This window comes from Lathamus discolor, chromosome 4, assembly GCF_037157495.1.
Source record: "Lathamus discolor isolate bLatDis1 chromosome 4, bLatDis1.hap1, whole genome shotgun sequence".
NCBI lineage: Eukaryota > Metazoa > Chordata > Aves > Psittaciformes > Psittacidae > Lathamus > Lathamus discolor.
Genome location: NC_088887.1, coordinates 47788967 through 47811481, shown reverse-complemented (window position 1 = coordinate 47811481; position 22515 = coordinate 47788967). Strand labels below are relative to the sequence as shown.

The window sequence follows — 22515 nt, the reverse complement described above, 5'->3', positions numbered from 1 at the left end:
TGTCTCAGTAATAATTTTAGTAATGCTTGAGCACTCTTCAGATCTGTGACAGCTCCCGCGTCCCTGCCCACTCCCACTGGGTTGTGCCCAGACTTCAGCCCCCCAAGTAGGCATGGGGTGGTGGTGCTGAGACTGGAACAGGCAGGGGTGGGCTCTCTGCCTTCCTCCAGCTCCAGGCACATGGCCAGGGCTGCCCAATTCAAGCTCAGTTAGAAACTTGAGCTAAACAGTTTTGCTAACTCTGCACTGTGGTGTGCTCTGCTTCCCAGGGGCAGAGTGCGAAGGCACATGAACTGTCCAGGCCAAAAGCCAGCAAAGGGGCCAAAAAGGTTCATCAGCTCAGGCTTTGAGCAATGTGAATGCGCGCCATATCTGCTGTCTGGATCTAAGCTTGTCCCAGGAGCAAGTCACCATGGCCATAGAGCCTGGAGTGTGCATACAACAGCAATGCTTTCTCCAGTGCAGATATTTGCAACTCAGACTGTTTGACTGTTTGACCAGAGGTAGCTGAAAGCTGCCTGTATATAGTCGTGTAATGACAGACTGCATCATGACACACATGTGCAAGGATGACAAGTTAAGGTCAAGTGGGCAGACTTCCCCTAATGTTTCCAACCTGTAGAATGCCTGCATTTGCCGCCACCTGGCTCTCCTTTTATAGTAGCTTGGTCTGTCTTATTCACGCTGTATATTTACCACCAATAATTTACAGCTGACATTCAGATTTTATGCCTGCTCATTAGGCATGTTCATCTTTCAGGAGTGTATGTATCAAGCTCAGCTGCCTTTTGTCAGAAGCAGCCCTCCGTGGCTGACTGGAACCCATTTTTCCTTGGCACCACCCAAGAATCCAGGTGCCCAAGTGCATCCACCTGACTTTGGAGGGTGCCGTATCCTCCGCCGTGCCCAGAGAGGTGATACCAGCTGACAGGCATCTGCCTCCCGCAGCGGTAGAACCTTGTTGACTTGGATTCCCTTTTGCCTCTCTCAGTATCTTCTTCGCACCTGAGGGGTGCTCCCACCGGAGGCGACGCAGGCTGGGCCGGGCCGTGCTCTGTCCTAAAAGGCAGCTCCTCAGCTTGCGGTCCTCCCCTCGCCAGTGCCCCCCGCAGTCCGCGCACCGGGACCGCCACCCCTTCCTCTCCCCGGTGCGGTGGGGCCCTGCAGCGCCTCCTCGCGGCGGCTGCGGCTCGGCACCGCCCCTGCCCCGGTCCCGGCCCCCGCCCCGCCGCTCTCCCCGGGCAGAGGCTCAGCGGTTCGCTCCTCCTCGCGGCTGCGGAATTCCTCTCTCCGGGTTTTCGGGCCGCCCCTTCACACCCGCCGGCGGAGCGGGACGGCGTGAGAGAGACCGAGCGAGGTGGCGCGGATGCGCCCCGGCTCCCGGCGGCGGCAGCGGCAACGGCAACAGCAGCAGCAGCGGCGGATGCTCGGCGGCACGGCGGCGGCTCCGCAGCCCCGTGCGGGGAGGGAGCGAGGCAATGAGCTGCCGGCCGGCGGCCGCCTGTGAGTGACGGCGGCGGGGCAAGAAGCGGCGGCGAAGAAGAAGAAGACGAGGAGGGCAGCGATCCTTACCAGTACCCGTGGGAGTCCGGGAGAGTCCCGGCAGAGGGCTCGGCGATGCCCTTCGCCAAGCGGACCGTTGAGCCGCAGCGGCTGTGCCGGCGGCAGCCTGCTGTCTCCGTGCTGGAGGAGAGCTGGGGTGCGGAGCCGCCGCCGCGGGACCCGCTGCCGGAGGAGCCAGGGACGGCGGGCGAGGGCACGGAGGCGGCCGGCGGCGGGGAGAGGGAGGCGGCGGCTGTGCTGATGGTGCTGGACCTCTGCTCGGTCAGTAACGTGGCCCTGTCACGGATCCTCAGGCAACTCTCCGACGTAGCCCGGCACGCCTGCACCCTCTTCCAGGAGGTCGAGGCTGACATCCAGAGCACCCACCGCCGCGTCCGAGCGCTGCACGGCCGCATCGCTGGGCTCCAGGGAGCTGTGCGCGGACTCGACCCCAAGCAGGAGGCAGTGCGTAAGTACCGCGGGATGGGGCGTTCTGCGGGATGGGGCGCTCGCAGCCCTGCCGCCTGGGTAAGCCTCTCGCCGGTAACCTGCCGTGCAAAGTTTGGGGTCTGAGCCGGTGCGAAGGGAGCCCGGGCGGCAGCGTGAGAAGGAGCTGTGCTGTGACGGGTCGGGCCGGGTCGGTGGGCGCTGCTGGGCGCCGCGGCGATGCCGGCGGGAGAGATGATGTCAGTGGTTTCTGTCTTACATAAGGAGCTGGCTGGCGGGGCTCTCGGGGCGCATCTTCTGCAGCTGAGGGTTTGGCCGGGGCGGGGGCAGACGTCTGTCCGCGGGGGCCCGCGGCTTGGAGGAGATGGGGATAATTCTCCCTCCCCGGGCATCTCTGGATTTTCTCCCCTTTGCTGTGCCGTGTCTTCCCCTTACAAGTGTCTCTGAGGTCCCGGTCGAATTTTTAAGGGCTTAAATAGAAATAATAAATCCGGTTCGTCGTTAGCCAAGTTTCGGGGACCATAAAGTAAGGAAGTTTGGTTAATGACTTATTTCTGCTTAAAGAGTGGCCCTGAAGAGCCGGGGTGGGGTGGGGGGAGGAAAAGATCAAGGTAATATGCGACTCGTGTTATGAGCAGTAGGTGCTTGAATGCTGCTTCTTCTCCACCCAAACTATAAAAGCGGTGACAGGCTCTGTAGTCCTAACAGCTGCTGATTTCTGCTGAATATGGTTCATGTTCGCAGCAGTGTCATGATTTTGTAGTCTCACTGATGCATATGCTTCCCAAGCGCTTGTGGATATGTGGGTTTGGCTTTTTTTTGTTTGTTTGGGGTTTTTTTGGGGTGTTTTTTTTTGTTGTTTTGTTGTTTTTTTTTTTTTTTTGTGATAGGTAGGGCTTGTGGATTGGAAGTCTGGAATAGCAGAGATTCATGTCAATCCTGTCCTCTTAATATCTGGTTTAGGAAAAGCAATGGCTTCAAAGGGGAATTTGGCTTAGCTTTTGCGTTCTGCTGTTCCACTTTAAATCCCGAGTATTTATGATGAGTACAGTGAACTGAATTTACACTGGAGTAAATGAGAACATGCTCTCTTCTAGATGGTTTTTAATGAACATGCCGTTTAAAAAATGGTGCTCTGGGTTTCCTCCCGTTTGGAGTGGTGCAGAATACAAGTAACTCTTCTAGTATCAGTGAAGCTGTACTGATTAACAGAATCAAGCATTAAGTATTCAGTGGTATTTAAACTACATCCTCGGCAGCTGTAGAATGACTTTGCTGGTGATAAATTAATATACATCAGCTGTAGATCAGACTGAGGGAGGCTCTCTGTGGTTTCAGGACGTGTGTGTAATCAGAGTGGAGTGCTGGGCTGTGATTGGAGACTGAGGCTTGGCCGATGTAATGAGGGAACTGTGAGGAAATGAAACTCCTTGTATCACATTCTCATCTATAAGTCTTTTGAGCTGGGTTAACTGTGGGTTTAGACTGATGTAAGCGAGAGCAGAGCTTAGGCTTTCTAATCCATATGCTTTTTTCTTTCTAGATTGTGCAAGTGCAGCTTGTTTTCAAATCACAGTTCAAAACCTTAATATTGCAGCACAGTTATGTGCTTAATTAGAGAGTCTGGTTTTACCCCTGTGGTGGTAAACGCAGAATCTGCTTCTTTGGTGTTTTTCTGTTTTCTTTTACATCCTTTTCAGGAGGGGAGAGACTTTTGGTCATGATCTTCCCCATGCACTCCTGCTGTTCTTCCTTCCCCTTGTATATGGTACAATGTACAGTGCAATGCTGCTGGTAGGTCTGCAGATGTCCCTCGGTCTGGCCAGCCGAGGGTTCATTTACAATGTCGGGCTTTGCCACGACTCATCCTCCAGGAGGTGTGCGCCTTGCCTCCAGCTGTACAGCTGCTGGCAGGCACATCACCCAGCCCTCATTGCTTCCCTTCGTGCAGTGCCGTGCTACATGTGCTTATAGGTGAAAGGCTCTATACAGACGCAGTGTGCACACGCGGGCAACTTATTTTCATCCTGTGACTCCTTTTATTCCCCATCCAATGCTGGACCAGCACAGCTGCATTTGCATAGTGCTACACCTGAACATCTCAAATGGGACCTGAGCTGAACAGCACCGTTCTGCGCGTCTCCTCACATGCCCCAGAGCCATACACATCCACAACAATACCTCCCTTTGGGCTCCAGACTGTTCAGTGTTCCCAAGGGCCAGATAAAACTGGCTGGCAGGAAACTGGCCGTCCGTGCTGTACTGTATAATGATAGTGTGCTTTCTCTTCTATAGAATTATAGAATCATAGAACGGTTAGGGTTGGAAAGGACCTTAAGATCATCTAGTTCCAGACCCCCTGCCATAGGCAGTGACACCTCCCACTACACCAGGTTGCTATCACTTTCAGCAAGACTATTCTAATATTTGTTTTAAGCATGAGGTGCCTACACAGTTCACTCCTGACAGCATTACACTTAAGTCACTGCACCCAATTGTTTTTCTGAAACCAAGAGAACAATTGCAGGTTGTCTCAGGTTTGGCCAGGACCTTACCAGCATCACATTAAGGCATCCTGCCTTCTACCTCCTGTGGTAAACATAGGAATGATGAGGCAGCCTCTGGTCTTCTGGCTGTCCAGCCCAAATGACACATCTAAGAATAACTCAGAACTGGCTGGAGGTTTGGACTCTCACCACAAAGAACAAGTTGGTGACAGGCATGCAGCCACTGCACCCGTGGCATGATTGTAATGGTCACATTGAACTTGTTGCATACCAGGAGTCTGGAGCTGCTGGGCTGCTTGGCACACTGACCAAGACACGTGTACCGGTATGTTAGCAGCACGACAATGCAGCCCAACCAACACATTTTTGAGTACTCAGTTTAAATCTGCTAGGCTATCTTGACATTCTTGATGTTCTAAAACCAAGTGCAGCACAATGATTTGAGAATAATGCTACCAGACATGCCCTAGATACCGAGCTGTGACATTGGAAGGCCTTTTTCTCTGTGCCTTGTGAGCCAGCTGGATTCCAAGATTCTGTTGTGGAGGCATAGGCTGGGTGAGAAAAAGGAAATAATGGGCTAATGCCATCTCAGGAGCTACTGGAGCCAGTGGTTGGAGGGGCTTCTCTACCCCTATCCCTTGCCCAGGATGCCATTCCTTGGCAATTGTGGAGATGGTACCAAGGGGAAGTGGAACAGGAAAAGAGCTCTCTTGAAAACAGCATATCGTACAATTTTGCATAATAATGTTGTATCTTATACTGAAAATAATGTATTGTTGTGTTCAAATAAAACAACTATGTTGGGTTGAAGGAATATTAACAGAAAATGTGAATTAATTAAACCCACCATTTTTCCTGTAATGGTTATCACTATTGCTGTCATTTCCATGAAGCCTTAACAGTCTCAGCTCTGCTTCTGTTGAAGTGGTGAACATTTCCAGGACTGTGTATGCTTTGCTTTAAGAAAAGTACTTGAACCCCTCTGCTGATCTACTGGTAAAGGTGTTTACCTATGTGTTGCTCTTTTGTTTTTCCCACAGTTCAGAAAGTGTGATCCGAAAGTCTTGTTAGGCACAATAAAGGACTGATTCTGGGCAGTTGCAAGCAGGTCATCTTCAAAAACTCAAGGTCCCTTGCCCCTGCCTTCGCAGATGCTGCTTGTCTTTTTATCTTTCTTGTAAGTTTCTGGCCAGCTAGCATCATGCAAATATGAATCCTTTCCCACCCTCTGACTGGAAGAGAAACAAGGGTGAGAAGTGTTTTCCTGCTTAGCTCCTGAACTAACTGCTTTGCCCTTCTGCTACTTTAAGTACTTCACTGCTTTTCATCATGAGCAGCTCTAGGGTCCACTTCTAAAGTGGAACCTTGTGGGAATAACATGATTGTTGTCAGTCTGGCTGTTGCTTGGAGTTTCCTTATTACCAGCAAGAGAACTGAGTAGTTTGGTACTGCCCAGTTTTATTATTAGATGCTTGATTATCTGGATAATACTGAAATGTAGAAGAAATGCTGGACTTGTGTGCAGACTTGGGACTCTGTGCCTCTGTAACTGTTTGGAAAGACGATGTCTCAGTCTAGGGGACTACAGATCTGGTAGTCTAAGTGGAATTTACTTTTCAGAAGCTGATGATGTAAGACATCTTGCTTTCTGAATAACTGGTAATGACTGGGCAGCAAATATTGAAAGCCCTAGTTAATGAGATCTTCTTTGCACCCTGGCATCCCAGAGAATTCCACACATTCCAGGCTTTTTTTCTGAAAGCATCAGTGTGTTACCAGCAGCCAATCTTTCTAAAAACATCGTTTTCAGTGGCTGCTGCTGTATCTTCATTGCTTCAATTTTCCATTCCTGATTTTCCTACATGCTTGCCGTTAGTGATACAACTGCTTAGGTGTGTGGGGATCTCCTGTGTTACTTTGCTCTTCAGAGGCCCCTGGATCTCTGCAGTGAGCTCCCCTATAGTTTTTTTTTCTTTCCTGAAGTGTCAATTTTGAGATAAAGAGACAGCTGTGAACTGATTCTTCATAATTTTGGGCTCTGCATAAATTTATTCTATTTGACCAAATATTTGATTGAAGTTGGTTACTGAGGACAGCCTGGGTGGTGTCACTCTTGCTTTTGGACTCTTTCATTGTGCTTTTTAGGTAGGGCTTGTTTTGGTTTTTTGTTTGTTCTTTTGTTTGTTTTGTTTGGTATTTTTAATACAGTGATATAATGCTCCGCTGCTTGCGTTTTGAGCACTCCAGGGAAATGTTTAATCAATTGTAAGGTTTTTATGTGCCTTCTGCCACAATCCTGCCATTTTCACAAAATGTGTTGGACCCAGAGCTCATCAGATAATGCTTCTCCTCCTTGACTTAATGTGCTGAAGTCTCAGTTGCTGCTTAAATGGAATATAGAAACTTTAATGCTTCCATCTCAGGGTATGGTTACATTCTAAGCACATTCCAGGCTAACTGTAGGTGAGCATCCTTGTAGAGATCTTCAGGCAGGTACATAAGACCTTAAGAGAGGGTGCCATCTTGAAAGAAAAAAACGAAGCAAGTGCAAGTTGGGTAGTTACACTTTATCCCAGCTTCAGAAAATCCTAGAGAATTTTCATTGTACTGATTTTCTGTTGTGCTAAGACACAACTGTAGACCTCCATGAGTCAGATAGATTTGCATAATAATATCTTGGATACTGCTGGAGACAAATCAGAAGAGATTTTTAGCTTTGCTTGACTTTGTGTTATAGTGTTTTATCACGTGTAAGCATATCTAAGTGTAAGGGTAGTTACACTTTTAGAGGTACACACTAATGTAGCCTGGGGCACATGAGCCACAAGGATACATTCAGAGCTCCTTTTGTACACTGAAATCATGTTAATTGGCAAATCCTTGTTGGGTGCAGAGTAAAACCTCCAAAGAAAAGCAGAGTTGTATGCTAGATGTAGTAATCTATTGCCTTCAGCTTTGTGTCCTGCACCTGCCCAAATGGAATGTCACATCCTCTTCACTTTTCCTTCTGGAAAAGGAGAGAGAGGCTTTTGGCTTTACTTGCCAGGTGTATTTTTTTTGGTGGTGTGCTGGTTGCTGTGGACTCGCTCGAGTTAGAGAACTCGCCTCTCTGGTGCACTTGACTGTGATTTGCCCATGAATGCAAATAACCCAAGTTACCAAGTGTGGGAAAGCTGGAGAATTTCCTCTGTGCTTGGCTTATAAATGCAGAGAGTTGATGACAAGTTAGCAGAGTGGAAAAGAGCAGGAGGACAAAGCGTGGCTTTCCAGCTTACCTTTACTGCTGTTAGAACAACAAAGGAATGGAGGAAGAAAAACCTGCTCCCTTAAGGATCCCATCCCCACCTTACCTAACATTAGCTAGAGCACCATTAGCTAAAGTGCTGTCATTTAAGAGAAAGATTCCTTATCTGTGTTTACTGAATGGCAATAGAAGACCTTTTACAGGAGAACACATCTATTCAGAGGCTGGGCTTGAGGATTTTTTTTTTTCCTTATCCATTTAGTACCTGATAGAAGGTAATGGGATGGAATTTGTCAGGTGGCTTTGGCAGGGATATAATGCTTTGGAAGTTGGGGTTGTCACCTTCAGTCATGTTGGCTTGTATAAAGCAGACTCTGGCCTCTTTGCAGATAAAAGTAGAGGGTAAACTCTTTCGTCCCACTGAGGTTAGTGAGACTCGGTCAGTGAGACTCAGTGGAGAGGCTCTGAGAGCACAGTGCTCAGGTAGATTCACTAGCCTTTATGTGGCATAGCCTGGTAACAGATGAAAAGCAGACAGCAGTGGTTTTCCTCCCAAGCCATTCCCTGCTATGCATGGGATTTAAATGTAAAACTTCAGGAGTTTTTCTGAATATCATTGACTTGAACTTCCATCAGTGTAGCATAGAAGGCCTTTGCCTGTTCTATAGTTCCTTGCTTTTCATTCCACAGACAGTGTTTAAACTGATGTGACAGGTTGGAACTGGTGATTTTGTTTCTGGATGGAGAGCCTGCCAGCCAAAAGGCCTGATATCCCAAAATATTCAAAGCTAGATTGCTACCCCACTGCAGCTATATACCTGTGTAATATTGTAATTATTAGTGGAACTTCTCTCTGGCTCATACTAAAGAGCCACGCAGGAGGCTTCCAGTATGTTTATTAGAAATCCTGGTGCACATGGCTTAACTCTTTTAAGACCAATGAAGTCTCCCTTACACAGAAATAAAACAGCAGAGAAGGTAGAATCAGGCCCATAAGAGACAGACCTACTGTAGATCTTATGGTTTAGCAGAAATACTTCCCACAGCCCCTTTAAAATTCCATGCTTCTATTTAAAAGCCTTTATAATTTAATGTATGCGTTCATGTGAAAACATGAGTGTTCCAGTGAAATCAATGGAGTTATTCCTATTTTTGGTTAGTTCCCCTTGCTGATGGAGGAGAGATCTGGAGATTAAGAAATAAGTAGATGGATCATTTACTCAGGGTATGGGGAGGTCATTTGCCTGTTGATTCACAATGCATAAAAGGTAGTAGTTTCCCTTTATGAAAGATGAAGGGCCTGGAGTGTTTCCAAAAAAGTCTTTCATAGTTCTCAAATGTCCTTGGACTGAGGGAAGGACTTGCAGGAAGCAAATATAAATATCCAGTGTAACGGTGCCACTCAGCTGCTCTTCTGGATCAGTGGAATCACATTTTGTTGACATTTCTTATGTAGGTTTACCTGTTCCGTGGCTTCAGTTTCAAGGATCAGATTATGGCTGGTCTGGCAGGGATATGCAAAGGTAGGGAGAAAAGAGAGGGAGCCAGCCCTTACTGGTCGTTGGCATGAGCTGGTCCCAGTCGCTCCTTCTCCATTCTGGCAAAGGAAGGCATGTTAGGCATGGCTGTTTAAAGGCAGCACCTGGCTCTTCCTCTCTCTAAACTGAAACTTAAAGAAACTTAGGACTGAAGTGCTGGCTGTTTAAAACAGCTCTGAAGGTGACACATTTCCTTCACACATGCCTAGACATGGTGTTCCCAAATCAAGCGGAGACCCTCAGGGAACTCTTAAAAGCAGTATTATGATGCCCAAAGTGAGGGGAAAAAAATACGTCCAGCTGATGTGAATAATGCACATGTATTTTAAAAATGTTGTTGCAGGGTTGTGTGGTCTTCTGAGTCAGAGAGCTGGATTTTCAAAAGCTGCTCTTTCCAATCAGTTGGCATCTCCATGTAATCGAAGGCTGACATCAGATTCTCGATTGGAACTGCTTGAGCTATTAGGCTGTGAAGAGCAGAAACTTTCTGTGTTACTCAGTGTGTATGTGGGGGGAAGGTTTTTTCACTTCCTTTGATGTACTAGCATCAAGAGAGGGAGTCTTCTCTCCATTTCTAATTGCTTCTTGTCTTTGAATTTATATACCAATATGTAAGTAACTGCAAAGGGAGATAGCAGAATTTATAAAAAGTTCAAAAAGGCAGGGCTTAGAGCATGATTAAAATAAAAGATAGCATACAGTGTGTGCTGTTTTCAGTTGAAATATCTCCCTAGAATACTTTCCATTTACATTCTCATTATATCTAACTGCTTCTAATGCACTGCTTAGTTTAACAACTGGCATGTTTTTAGGGTAGATTTTATAGTAGATATACACCCACTGTGTTCTTAACTCAAGACTTTAAATTGCAGTATCTGTATTGGACAATCTTTTCTTATACCTTCTTGGCTGAAGGCTGGAAGAAAGCGATAGTGATGGGAACCTAATTAAGCCTGTGGTCTAATTACACCAGTAGCTGTGTACTTGAAATGCTGCTAGATTCAATGAGTGCTGTGTGGCATTGCCATGTTAAGTCCCAGCAGAGGCATTTTTTTATTTTATTTTTCATTTTTTTTTTAATAGGATCACTGTAATTCTCTCAAAGCCATTGTGGTTTTCTCTTTCTTTTCAGCTGCTGAGGCAGTTGGACTTTGAACTATAGCCACTCAGACCGAGTCCCTGAGAAAGTTTGGAGGCACTGTCTTGCTAGCGTGTGCATGTGATTAAGGAGAATGAGCATAAGGCGGTGTGTTTGTGCTATAAATATGCATGGCTTGTTCAGGCCTCTCCAGCTTTTCCCCCTGCCTTCTCAAAGTTTTTTTTGTTAGCTTGACAATGTTTGAAAAGCCCTTTAAATTGGCCTGGACAGAGGGCAAGTGGGGGGCGGGGGGAAGTGCTAATCCTTCTCCTTGAAGATGTGTGTATTAGTGGCTGCAGAATGGGGCCATTTTAGAAATGAAATATGCAGGGTGCTTTGAAAAATTCCTGCATCCACAGGCTCTGGATTGCTTTAAAGACAAAACTGGGCTCTCAGTGCATGCTCTATTTTGCCTATTTCCCCTTCTCTCTCTCCCCAACACCCCCCCCCCCCAAAAAAAAAAAAAGGCAAAAAAAAGCGCAAGGTATTACCAAGCATTGCTCTCTTCAGATGATCTGTGACTGCCCCTGATTGAAGAAATTGGATTTTATTGATGGCGAAGCTCAGGATAGACAGCACTAACTTGCTGTGATGTTCAGAGGCCAACTTATTCTTAAGATGGTATACAGGTTTCTCTGCATTCAGTGTTTAGTGAGATATGATAAGGAGTGATTTAATTTTAAGTGAAATGAGAGATTTATTATGATTAAAGACTTAGTGTACAAATGAGAGTGGGTCTGAGGAGCAGGTGCTACCCAGCTCCATTTTTCCTCCCTGTAAAGTCTGTTTATTCACTTGTAGGAAAAAGAGGGACAGTTACTGGTGTAGGCATGGTCTTTTCTTGGTGACACAGTTTTTGGTGAAGTGTTGTGTACAGGAGGATAGTCAGGAGACATATGTGAATTCATTTCTCAAAAAGAAAAGCATATAACATGGATTGACCACTGACTTTCATGTGCCCAGCTCTTACCCTGGAAGCTACGTAGCTCTGCACAATCCAGGTTTCGAATGCAAGCATCTTTTTGGTTTTTTTCCCCTCCTTGTTTTTTTGAGGGATGAATTTCTCGTACTTATCCAAACTCCTTTATGGCTGCACAGCACAGTTTCTGCTGCTTTGAGCTGTGCTAAACTCAGCTCCCCTGGCCTTCCTATACCCCAGCAGTTAAACATCACAGGGGCTGCTATCTCAGCGTTCTGAAGAGATCCCATCTACCCTCCCATATTGACTCTGGCTGTAGCAACTATTGCTGTGGAAACCTGAAGTCTTGGTCTCTGCAGCAAATTGCCTAAAATCTTTCACGCAGTTAACACACCAAAGCTAAATCTTCCCCATAGGATGGATTATTCTGACAACACCATTTTAAGCTTGGTTTTTTGTTGTTGTTTTTTTTTTTTTTTTTGAAGCAAGTATTAAGGAGTAGCACATTCTGTGCTTCTGTAGCAGGGGAGGTGGTGGACATGCCTGTGCATCTCACACCAGCCATTCAGAAATTTTATATCTGTTATTCAGCTATGATTTCAACTACATTGCCACAGAGTAGAAATCATAAAAGAGGCTGCCAGTTCACGGAGAGAACAAACTATTCCTGCTTCATTTGAAGGAAGGGCTTTTTCTTTATTAGACACAAGAAAATGATTCCTGGGGAAGGAATGGGGAAGGAACCCATATAAATGTTCCAGCACAATAAAATAAAAGTGTTCCAGTTGGTGCTCATATTTTCTTCAATGTGAAAGTCAGTCCTCTGCATGACATAAAAGCCTGGAGAAAACGAGGCTTCATTAGTTCCGCTGCTTGCAGAACTGTTTGTGTGTATTCACCTTTCCCCTCTAGAATTACTGATTGTTTCCCTTAAATTTTATATATATATATATATATATATATATATATTTTTTTTTTTTTTTAGAAACTTATGCCTTGAGTGACTTTTGTTTTGGGCCATCCTATCAATTGCTCCTCTTTTCATGACAGTTTCACAGGGGCTGGATTCAGCTACGCTTTTACCTCTGGTTTAATGGCAAGCACTGCTCACTGTGAGAATGAACAGTATTAATTTTTATGTCTGTGGCTTATTCTCCATTGGTTATCTTCTATGTGATGCTGTCTTGTTCAGTTAATAAATTAGTGATAACTTGATAAGATTTAATTAACCCCCTCCCGCAAACATAACCTGCTTTTAATAGATGTTGTAAATGCATTCATTGTGCCTGACACATTAAAATCACTGGTTTAAGTTCCTTTAGTTTCAAAATGCACTCTAGCTGAAGAATATTTTGTGTCAATCATCTTGTCATTACTGTGCTAATAGCCTAAAATAAGTATCATTACTTCATGACTTCAGCAATACTTTTTGGCTTCCATTACAGCTGCCACAGGCTTGATTCAGCCTTGATGCCCAGATAGAGATTGGATAAGCTGTTTTGGACAAAATCCTCCTAATGGAGACTAGGAGGCTCACCTGAAGATTTACTGTTAATTCTCTATTGCTATTAGCCTGTATGAATCAGTGCCCAGAGCCTGCAAGCTCTCCATTTCAAGCTATAGTGACAAAGAAACACTAGTCTGGGTGCACATGTCTGCAGTTTCATTCTTGCTCATTCCTGGGCCAGCTGACATACCCAGAACAGGGCTATGGTGCAGTGCCACTGCCTGGGCCATGGGACTACCCAGGCAGCAGTATATCTGTTGTAATCTAGCCATGCAATCCGTCCCTGCACAACAAGGCATCAGGGCCGTGGAAAGATGGACTAGTTGTAAAATGCAGTCACATGCACCATGCACTGCAGTGCACTGGACCAGATCTCATTGAAGGAAGCTAGCTGGAGTGCTTGGGAAGTGAGTTTGGATGGCAGCCTTGACCTCAGATTGACTGCAGATGAAGTTGACCACCCATGTCTGACAGAGGAGGAGGAGAGAGGCTGAAGCAGAGTTGTTGGACCTGTTCTCAGAGTTCCCCTTGACACCTTGAATAAATTACAACCCAGGGTGTTCACCTATTTGCATTGTAAACTTTTTTAGTGACCTTTGTGAATACATGCAAAATTTACAGGGTAATTCCGTATCAGATCCAACCGTAAAATCATATGCCTACAGGTAGGCTATGGAAATGAGCACCTCTATTTGAGGTGCCCTGGATCTATAAATGGGTAAATGGGTTATGGCTACCTTTGGCAGCTATAATGTGGCTATTCATTTATGAAATTGTCCAAGTGGAACTTAACACAAATTATTAATGTAGATTAGAAGTATTTTTCATTTATCTACTTGTTCCTAAGAACTCAGCAGAAAGGTAATTCCTTAAAGGAAATGAGAGAGAGCTGCAAAATATCTCAGCTCAGGGTGATTTTTATTTTTTTTTTTTTATTTCCTTTCTGGAATTTCGTTTCCTGTTTGGCTATAGATTTGACCAGATAAGCAGCATCTTGGACTGTGAGACTAAAAGGTTGTGCGACCATAAAATATGTGCGCTCAATTTTGTGTAGACCTTTATAAACAATAGTTGAAATAGAATAGGCTTGGATAGCATTGTCTTCCTAAAAAAATTGTGTGTCACTAGAACAACGTTTTGTGTATCTGTACATATGCATAATCACATATCTAGATAAAGGAGGAGGACCAGTGGAAAGATTGGACAAGATAACACCTCCTAAACCTTGGTCACTGGGGTTAAAAAAGTTTAATAAAGGGGTGAAGAACTTTACAGCTGCATTATCAGCAACTTGGTTAAACAAGAGAGCAAATATTCAGTTCTACAGCTCTCATTACAAAGGCAAAAACTGAAGGCAATTGATATCTCTTGATCTTTCCTTGTTTTGACTTTCTGTCTTCATCCAAAAGCAACTTGTGGTTGATTTCCCTTCCTTCCCATCCCCTCCCTCTCAAAGAGGAAGATCAGTTTGGAACTGATCTTGTGATGGTAGTGATGAAGATTCTTCTATTGGAAGTAATGAGTGATCTTGTTTGTCCAGATACTAGGTACATCTTGCTTTGGGGTGTGGGAATTATGCTGTTTGGTTGTACTTGCAAGAGTAAAGCCTTTGCTTTTGAACGAATTGAGCCTGCTATTGAGAGTTGAAAATAAAATAAAACTGTAGAAAACCTCAGCCTAGTTCATGAAATTAATTCTTCCAAGAAAACAGATGGGTGAGTGAAAGGTAAAGAGGTACAAGTCTATAGTTTGCAGATTCACTGAAGTAATGTGTTTTATTTATTATTGCAAAGAGGTGTGTCTCCTGCCTTTGTTCCCTTTTGTGACAGTCAAACCTTGGGCTTGTTAAATATGTCTTTACAGAAGCTGGCACATACTGACCTTGTTTGCTGCAGTCTGCTCTTCCGTATTTTCTTGATTCTAGTGGCATGAGCCAGATGGACAGAGCCCTAGAGCTAAGTGATGGATAGCACAATTAAGTGTTCTAGTATTGAAGGCTGGAGCTGATTGAGTCAAACTTTGGCCAATATTTCAATATTTCTTTGTCCAAGAAATATTTCTTTTGTTACATTTGCTGTGCTAAAGTAGTTCTTGTTTTTCTTTCAGGTCATATTGCTTGGGTAGGAGGATGTTAAATTGCATAACAATAATATTTTCTTCTGCATAATACAGAGCTCTCTCTACTACTTTGTGTCCTGACAGCCCTTGTCCTGGGTTCAGCCATAGCTGTAACACCACAGCATTACAGGAATGTTTTGTAACCTTGTAGGGCTTGTGGAAGCCTACCTGATTTTTTTCTGTCTAATCTGTATAGCTTTTTTTTCTGCTGTGTTTTGGAGTTGTGGTGGTCAGTTGGGGGTGCCATGTGAACCCCTGCTCCCTGCAAGCCCCATGCCAGCACAGTCCTGGCCAAGCACATTGTGGATACTGGAATGTAGACACCGGAATGTGGCTCTGCAACTCTCACGAGTTTGGAGTCTGAGGAGCCTGGTTTCACACTGACCAGGAAACCATGCTGGAGGACTGTCTGCCATTCTGCAGCCTTCTACCTTCTTGCTTTCATGTGATATTTATAGCCAGTGAATTGTGTCTCCTACCTCCACTTTTTCTCCCCTTCCTTGACATGCTGCTTAGCAGCTTTGGGGGTGCAGAGCAAATCTCGGAGAAGCTGAGGTTATTCCTCTGCTTCCTCTTTGCAACCTAGGTGCTTTCCAAGGCAGTGTGTTCCCATGCATAATGTTGGTGGGCAGCTTGTGCTGCCCTGCCTGCATGCTGTGCAGCCTCTGGCAGGATGGTGTCAATGTGTGGGAGAGGAGCTGGCAGTGGAAGGGAGTGGATGTTACTTTGGATGATGTTGTGTATGCTTAGTGGGAAGATGATTAAAAAAACAAAAGAGAGAGAGAGTGTGTTATCCTTGGAGCAGCCTTGAGAAGAGCTTCCTCAGGTGGGTGTTCAGAGACCAGGGTCTCCTGCTTCACTGCCAGGGAAGTTTTCCATTGTGGGACAGCACTGAATTCCACTGTGTGGCTGGTGAGCACAATGGCGTGAGTTAGGTTAGGGTGCTACAGGCTGAGGACCACTGAAACCTGTTCACAGGCAGCTGCGCTTGGCCAGGCTGGAGGGATGGAGCCTGTGAAACGTTTTCAATACCATGACAGTCCTTGGAATAAATCTTACTGTATAGGTGTTGGCTTGTAGGTGTTAGCATTGCCATCTAAGTGTCCAGAAATGAGTTTGTCTGCCATCCTGAGTGACCGTTGTGTGTCATGGGTTTGGAAGAAACTCCTGATGGGCTGTAGCTGTGGAACCTCACCCCCTTTAGAGGCAATCCTGCCTGGATCTGGTCCTGCAGGGTGGCTGGCCTCTCTGGTTTGGAAAATGCTACAGGAATGACAGTATTTGCTCTGTTTATGGGCCATGTGTGCACTGCTTGTGTGCACCATTATGAGAAAACATAGCAGGTAGCTTCTAGGTAAACTCAGCTGTTACCTGTAAATGGCTGGTAGATGTGTATAAGAGACACAGACCCATGCAGGTGCTGAATCCCTCCTGAGCAGGCTGAGGATGTTCATTTCTGCACGTTGGAGCTGAGGAGGAGGTGGAGAGCCTAATGGCCAAAATACTAGTGTTTAAGAGACCTGGATTGATCTGCTGACTTCTCATGGGGGCTTGGGCAAAAGTTGTTAGTGCAGTTCAGATCCCTAAGTTTCGGCAAGCTAAACTTCAGGCTATCCATCCCATTGCAAGGTGAGCCCCTTTCTCATGGCCAGGCAGAAAAAGTTTCTCGATCATGTGATTGCAGGGGAGCCCCTTAACTTCTGTAGGTGCCATGGTGTGAGTGGGTCCTACCATGGGCTCTGTAGGCCTCTGTTCGTCAGCTCTGTGGCAAGGTGACAGCCATCTTCTCAGAGGTGGTATTGCGCAAGCAGTGAGGATGGGCTGGGTCGTGTGGTGATGGATGCTGTACAGGTACCCCACATACACAGGCCTGCTTTGTAAATGACAAGCAATTTGCAATGCTGAGAGCTGTCTGTATCAAGAGTGCTTCTGTCCTTCACAGACAAATGCTTCCAGGTTCTGTGTGGTTCTTCCTGACGAAGGCAGTATTCTCAGGTGAGACTCTCCAGTCCTCCTTCAGCAAGCAGCATTTCTTGTTACAGGGAACTGCAGCTCCTGCCCTGTGAGGACTAACCTTAGGTTGGGCTACATTTGCAGTTGCCAATCTGCCTTTTGAGGCCTGGCTCATAGAGATTGAGCTTACTTACATTACAGACAATGTGTCCTGGTTAATTACAGTCATGTACAGGTTGTACCTTGGGACTTTGTTTAATTAAAAATGGTGCTGGGAAGTTTAATAAATGTCTGATATGTTCTATTTGTCTGCCAAGTGCTAGCGCTGTGGCTCTCTTCAAGTGCTCTCCCAGATCCAGTCAGAAAGGGCCACTTGAGCTCCACATCTACTCCAGAAATGGGAGGACAGATTATTCTCTCTCCAGCCAGGCTAGTGTCTAGCAGTTCACTTTCCATAGGCTGGGCTTTGGGAAAAGATTTGTGTGGGTAGTAGTGTCAGAGGAAAACTTGCAGTACAGAATCTAAGGCTTTCCCTGTGTAGTGGAAAAATCATGATCATGCATGTGAAATGTGGACTTACAGGAACTTTGTGTGGGTGGTCTTGTTTGGATTCTTTCTGCCCATCCTTTTCCCTTCCCACTCACGTATGCTGAAGACTGGCATCTATTTAACTTGAGCTTTTCTAATGATCATAGGTAACATACAACAAAAACAATAATAAAGTGCCTGCATATACAATCTTTCTGAACTGTAGAAGCCGCAAGATCTCCTAGACATACCTTTTGTTAGTACTGGCTTGTGAGAGACCTAGCGCTCCATGATGCCCATCTGTTAGCAGCATGTTTAAATGTGATTAATGTGAAAGTTGCAAGAATTGAAATAGCTTTTGCTAGTCTACAACAGAATCTGTCACTGTTAATCTCTTGCAGTATGAAAAGCTTAATATAATAAATCTAATGTTATGGAAAGCTGTAGCTTTGCTTTTGTTACTATCACCTTAGAGCATTATTAAACTAGTATTTCCTTTTCCTCTGAATTTCATGAGCATGGTAGGGATAGTGCAGATATATTTCTCCTGCAGAATATTATTTAAATGATCATATAAGCATAAAGTATGTCAAGAAAGAGATGCTCTAGCATAAAAGGGTTTGGGGGAACATTGTTTGATTGGCATTCCTGAGGGAATGTGGCCAGAGCAGGGTGTATTAGGAATCAACCCTTTCCCAAATGCTAGTAGAGGCTGGTGTGTGTGTCATAAGCAGCATCTTGGCATGGTAATTCTTTGCTGTGCCTGAGTAGACATTAGAAATAATTTTGGCTTACCCATTCATGACAGTAGACCTACCTCATGAGCAGCAGCATTGGTATTTAATCAGAACTCCTGTGTCTTTAAAAAAGATTGCGGGCAGGATAAACGGTATTAAGGCACATATGGGGACTGCTTGCTGGAGCAGGCTGACAGTACGGGAAACAAACAGGGGAGGACCCAGAGAAGGAAAACTGCTTTCTTCATATAGCTGCTTGTGTTGGGAAGGATCAAAGAAACCATAATGAGTCAGTATCTTGCTTTAAAGAAAATTACAGAAGAATGATTCAATTAAATAGTAGTTTACTCAAGGTTTGCAGGTGGCTTGTGAGGTGTAATTAGATCCCCTTTACCTTTTAAACCGAGATCTATGGCTTTGTTCATTTTAGTGGAGGTGGAAAAAGAACCCCATTCTTGGATTTACAGTAGGAGATTGGTAGAGCAGAGGACTTGTTGTAAAACTCAGTTTATGGCATGATTACAAGGTGCTTTTGTTTCCAGCAGGGATAGCAATAGTACTTTGGTCCAGGCATTTCAAAACTGCTTTTAATCTGTGCTTGTAAGATCATTGGGCACTGTAGGACAAATTGAGACCTGCCTTTCACTGGAACACCCCCTTTCTCTATCATGCTCAATGTCTTCACAGCAGCCAAGTAGCTTGTTCACATACACTCATTGTGAAGAGCCAAAACCAGATCAGATAGGATAGCACTGTCAAAGGGGTAGTTACAGAATATGTAGTTGCAGAAATCAGATTGGACTCTATGGGATTTTCTAGTTCTTTTGTGTACCCTTTATAATCCAGTCTTTGAAGCATTTAAGAGCTTGAGGTGCCATGATTAAAAGATTCAAAACCTATATTTTTTCATTTATCCCCTAAAAGGATAGGCACCAATTCCACAGCTTGGAGACATTAGGAAAACTTGCAGAGAAAAGAGACCCCACTTTAGTAGGGTGCCGTAAAGGGTCTTTCTCCTTTTGTGGTAACATGCACATTGTTGAAATGATGAAACTGTTCAGTTTTGAGAGCTACTGTGGCACACCTGCACCTGTGGGTCTCAGTGTTGTTCTTGCCCTGTTGTTCTGTGGACTGGATAGTGATGCTCAGTATCCCTACCTCTCTCCCTCCTCAACAGGAGCGTAATGTACCAGAGGCTTCAAGTAGTGAGCTGAGTGAGTAGCGAGGGGCATACAGCATGTTACCACATTAGGACCTTGCTTTGTTGTGCCCCCTCCTGCCAGCTTTTTGGCAGCCAGAGACAGCTCATACTCTGTGAGAAGTCCCAAGAGCTTCTATGATAGTTATTTCAAAGCTTTACAAAGCTGTGCATGATAGCATAAAAATCTGTTTACAGGAGTCCTTAAGGATCAGCTCCATCCTGTACTCATATTGCAGGGGTATCCCTGGAAAAGGGAATTTTTTCATGATTTGGGAGAATCTTGGAGATGAGAGAGTAAGGGAAAGAAGGATTCAGCTGCACTTTGAATGCCTTGCTGTTGACTTAAGTTTTCAGGTCACTTTTTAGCTGTTAAAATGTGGAGGAAAGGATTCAGTAAGCAACTCTGTGTGTGTTTGTCTTCAGTGAGCTCCTGCTCAGGCAAGGCAAGCATGATTCAGCTACTAGTTAGTGCTGATGTACCGGAATTGGCAAACACTGAACACTTCTGCTACTGGATCTGCACCAGTTGCTGGATGTGCAGCCATGAATGTATGAACATTCACCAGTGCTGTTGCACAAACAAATAAGTTAATAAAAAGCAGCTGATTGTGTCATTGTACATTGTAGGAACTCCAGAGTAGCACTGAGATTATTTAAAAACAGATGTTCTTATCTGGAAACTCTGAGAAACAGAACTGTGAGGATTTTGCTCCCCCCCTCCCCGAGATAGACACAAGCCAAACTCTGTACCTTGTCCTTATATATGATTTCATGGTAAAGACTTTTATAAGTGTTTTTCTGTTGAAGCCTTAGTCTGGGTCTGAGTTTGACAGCAAACTCATCTTTGGATTGTCTCACTGATAACTGGGGCTGTGCTGACCTTCTGCAGTGAAAGAATTAACTCACGGGGAAAAGTTTCTTTTAAGGGGACGCACTGGAAAGAAAACACTCTGTGAAAACTGGAATTATACAGACCAGCTGTCTGGCCTCATATAAAATTATACCGGCCTTTTGTACCTCCATGTAAGTGGTATTTAACCCTTGCTATCATTACCGCATGCTGCTGAGACAGATGAACTCCCTGAGCTGATGGCTGAGCCGGGGCCTGGGAACAAAGCGCGGACTGATGAGATTGTGAAAGGACGCGGGGCTGTCAGCAAGGCCAACCGTTAGTTCATTATTCAGGCTGACAAAGCTTCCCGCCCTCATGAATCACTTCTGGGTTGGTTTTATTTGTCTTTTTCTCTCTGAGGGAGCTCACTAAAAGTAGCTGGCATGTGGAGTAGTCGCAGCAAGCTATGTTATTTCCAGTTATGTTTCTTTGTCCTCTGGAGGCAAAAGCAATCCCACTGCTAATGGCATGATTTGCGCCAACGGTGTCCCTTCTGCCCCCTCCACTCCTGTTGCTGATGTGGTGCAGGACTGACTCCTCTAACCCATTTCCCTGTAGAGAACCTGGTTTTCTCTTCAGCTGTGGAAATGAGCCCAGATCACTGGCCCTGTATCGATCCAGACTCCTACTAAATGGCTTCTACAGCTTGAGGAGGACTCCACAGCTATGGCCTGTGGATGGAGACCTACGTTAGCTTCCCCATTTTGTCAGCTATTGAGAAAAACTGAGGAGGAGAGTATGTGCACACCCTCTCCTGTAGCTGTGAAAATGCCTGAGGGTGGCAGCCAGTTTGCAATGCTGCATTCAACCTTGCTGCTACTGGTGAAGGAATGAAGTGCCTCTGTGGAGGTGTTCCAGGGCCATGGAAACAGCTACGTTGCAGTGTTGGTGTTCCTCCTGCAATGGTTGTGGGAGCATCTCAGGTCTGGGATTCTGCAGGCTGACTAGCACAGGGAGAGGGCTCAGGGGGGGTAAAGAATATTCTTTCTACCATGAGTCCCATGTCAATCCTCAAATACTCAAGAAAACAGTTTTGATCAGAAAAGTCATGGCTGGTACTGGATGATTCAAGCAAAGTGTAGGAAGTACTATAGTAAAAAGTAGTAACAACTGCCCACACATGAAGCTTTATCCTAGAGAAAGAAGGCTTGGCTTTGACAGGTCCCTTGAAGCATCAGTTTCTTACATGTTAATTTTTCACTCTATATGTCATCATTGCACATGCTACTATTAATTGAGCAGCGTGTACATGTTGAGTGGTTGTTTTTTTGTTGTTGTTGGGGTTTTTTTTTTCAAATTCTTCCTAAATTCTTGGCCTCAGTGATGAAACATGACCAGCAGTTCTGGAGGTTACCTGTGCATTGCCTGAGAACTCACTGGAATAGATTTCATTTCTTTGAATACCCAATTGTTCTTGCACTACAAAGCTGGATGTTTAAAGAATCACAGAGTTTTTACTTTGTGTACCTCTTTCATGTGCCCTTATGTCTATATTAAACACATAAAACCTCTTCAGTCCATTTCCACCTGTAGATCTTTTCATGCCACTAATTATTTTTATAAGCTGTTTCTGAAACTCTTATTTCTCTGTATCGTTCACCACTCAAAGGAGGCTGCAGACAGCAGTGTCCTTATGTGTATGTGTTCTGGGAGCTCCTTTCTCATTCATTTCTTTCTCTGCCCTCCCCTTTTCTCCAGACTCAGTGCTGCAGCCTTTCTTCACTGTGCCGTTGAGTCCTGATGATTTCAGCCATTGTGAGTGAAGACTACAGAATCCTTCATTTATATGTATTAATGTGATAAGTGACTAAAGCTACAGGCCTGAGCATCTTGGTTAGCTGCCATATTCATTTGCTAATCATTAAGACAGTTGAAAGACTTTTTTCTTTATTAAAAAATGAAGTACAGTCTTTAAAGAGCAGTGTTTTGCAAGTAGAGAAGGCTGTGTTTGTTTTGAAAGGAAGATTTATTGGGATGATATAATCAACTCGTGCTATCTCCTCACCTGTTTTTCCTCAGGGAGACCAGAGAACATCAATCCTTATTAACATTTCTAAATCAAAAGATAAAAATGATAGACAAATTCCAAAATGGAATGAAAATACTAACAAGAGCTGAAAGAGAAATCTCTTCCTTTTAATACCTGCTGAAATTGAATTCAAAGAGGAGCTACTCCACTATAGATGCGTAGGATCTGAGAGCAGTCTTGTGGCTTCAGTCCTTTGTAATAGGAGATTGGAC

General features: G+C 44.9%; 1 protein-coding gene across 2 annotated transcripts in view; it reads left to right on the top strand.

Annotated features, from left to right (window-relative positions):
* The first annotated feature begins 1088 nt into the window (after nt 1-1088).
* The window catches only part of NHS (NHS actin remodeling regulator), a 254838-nt gene continuing 233411 nt past the window's right edge, over nt 1089-22515 (top strand). Inside the window, exon 1 of one of the 2 annotated variants that reach the window (XM_065677381.1) lies at nt 1089-2011. In XM_065677381.1, the coding sequence (XP_065533453.1) occupies nt 1618-2011 (394 nt within the window). In that variant the 5' untranslated portion in view covers nt 1089-1617. The remainder of the gene's footprint in view (nt 2012-22515) is intronic. The other variant, XM_065677378.1, reaches the window with a different exon arrangement.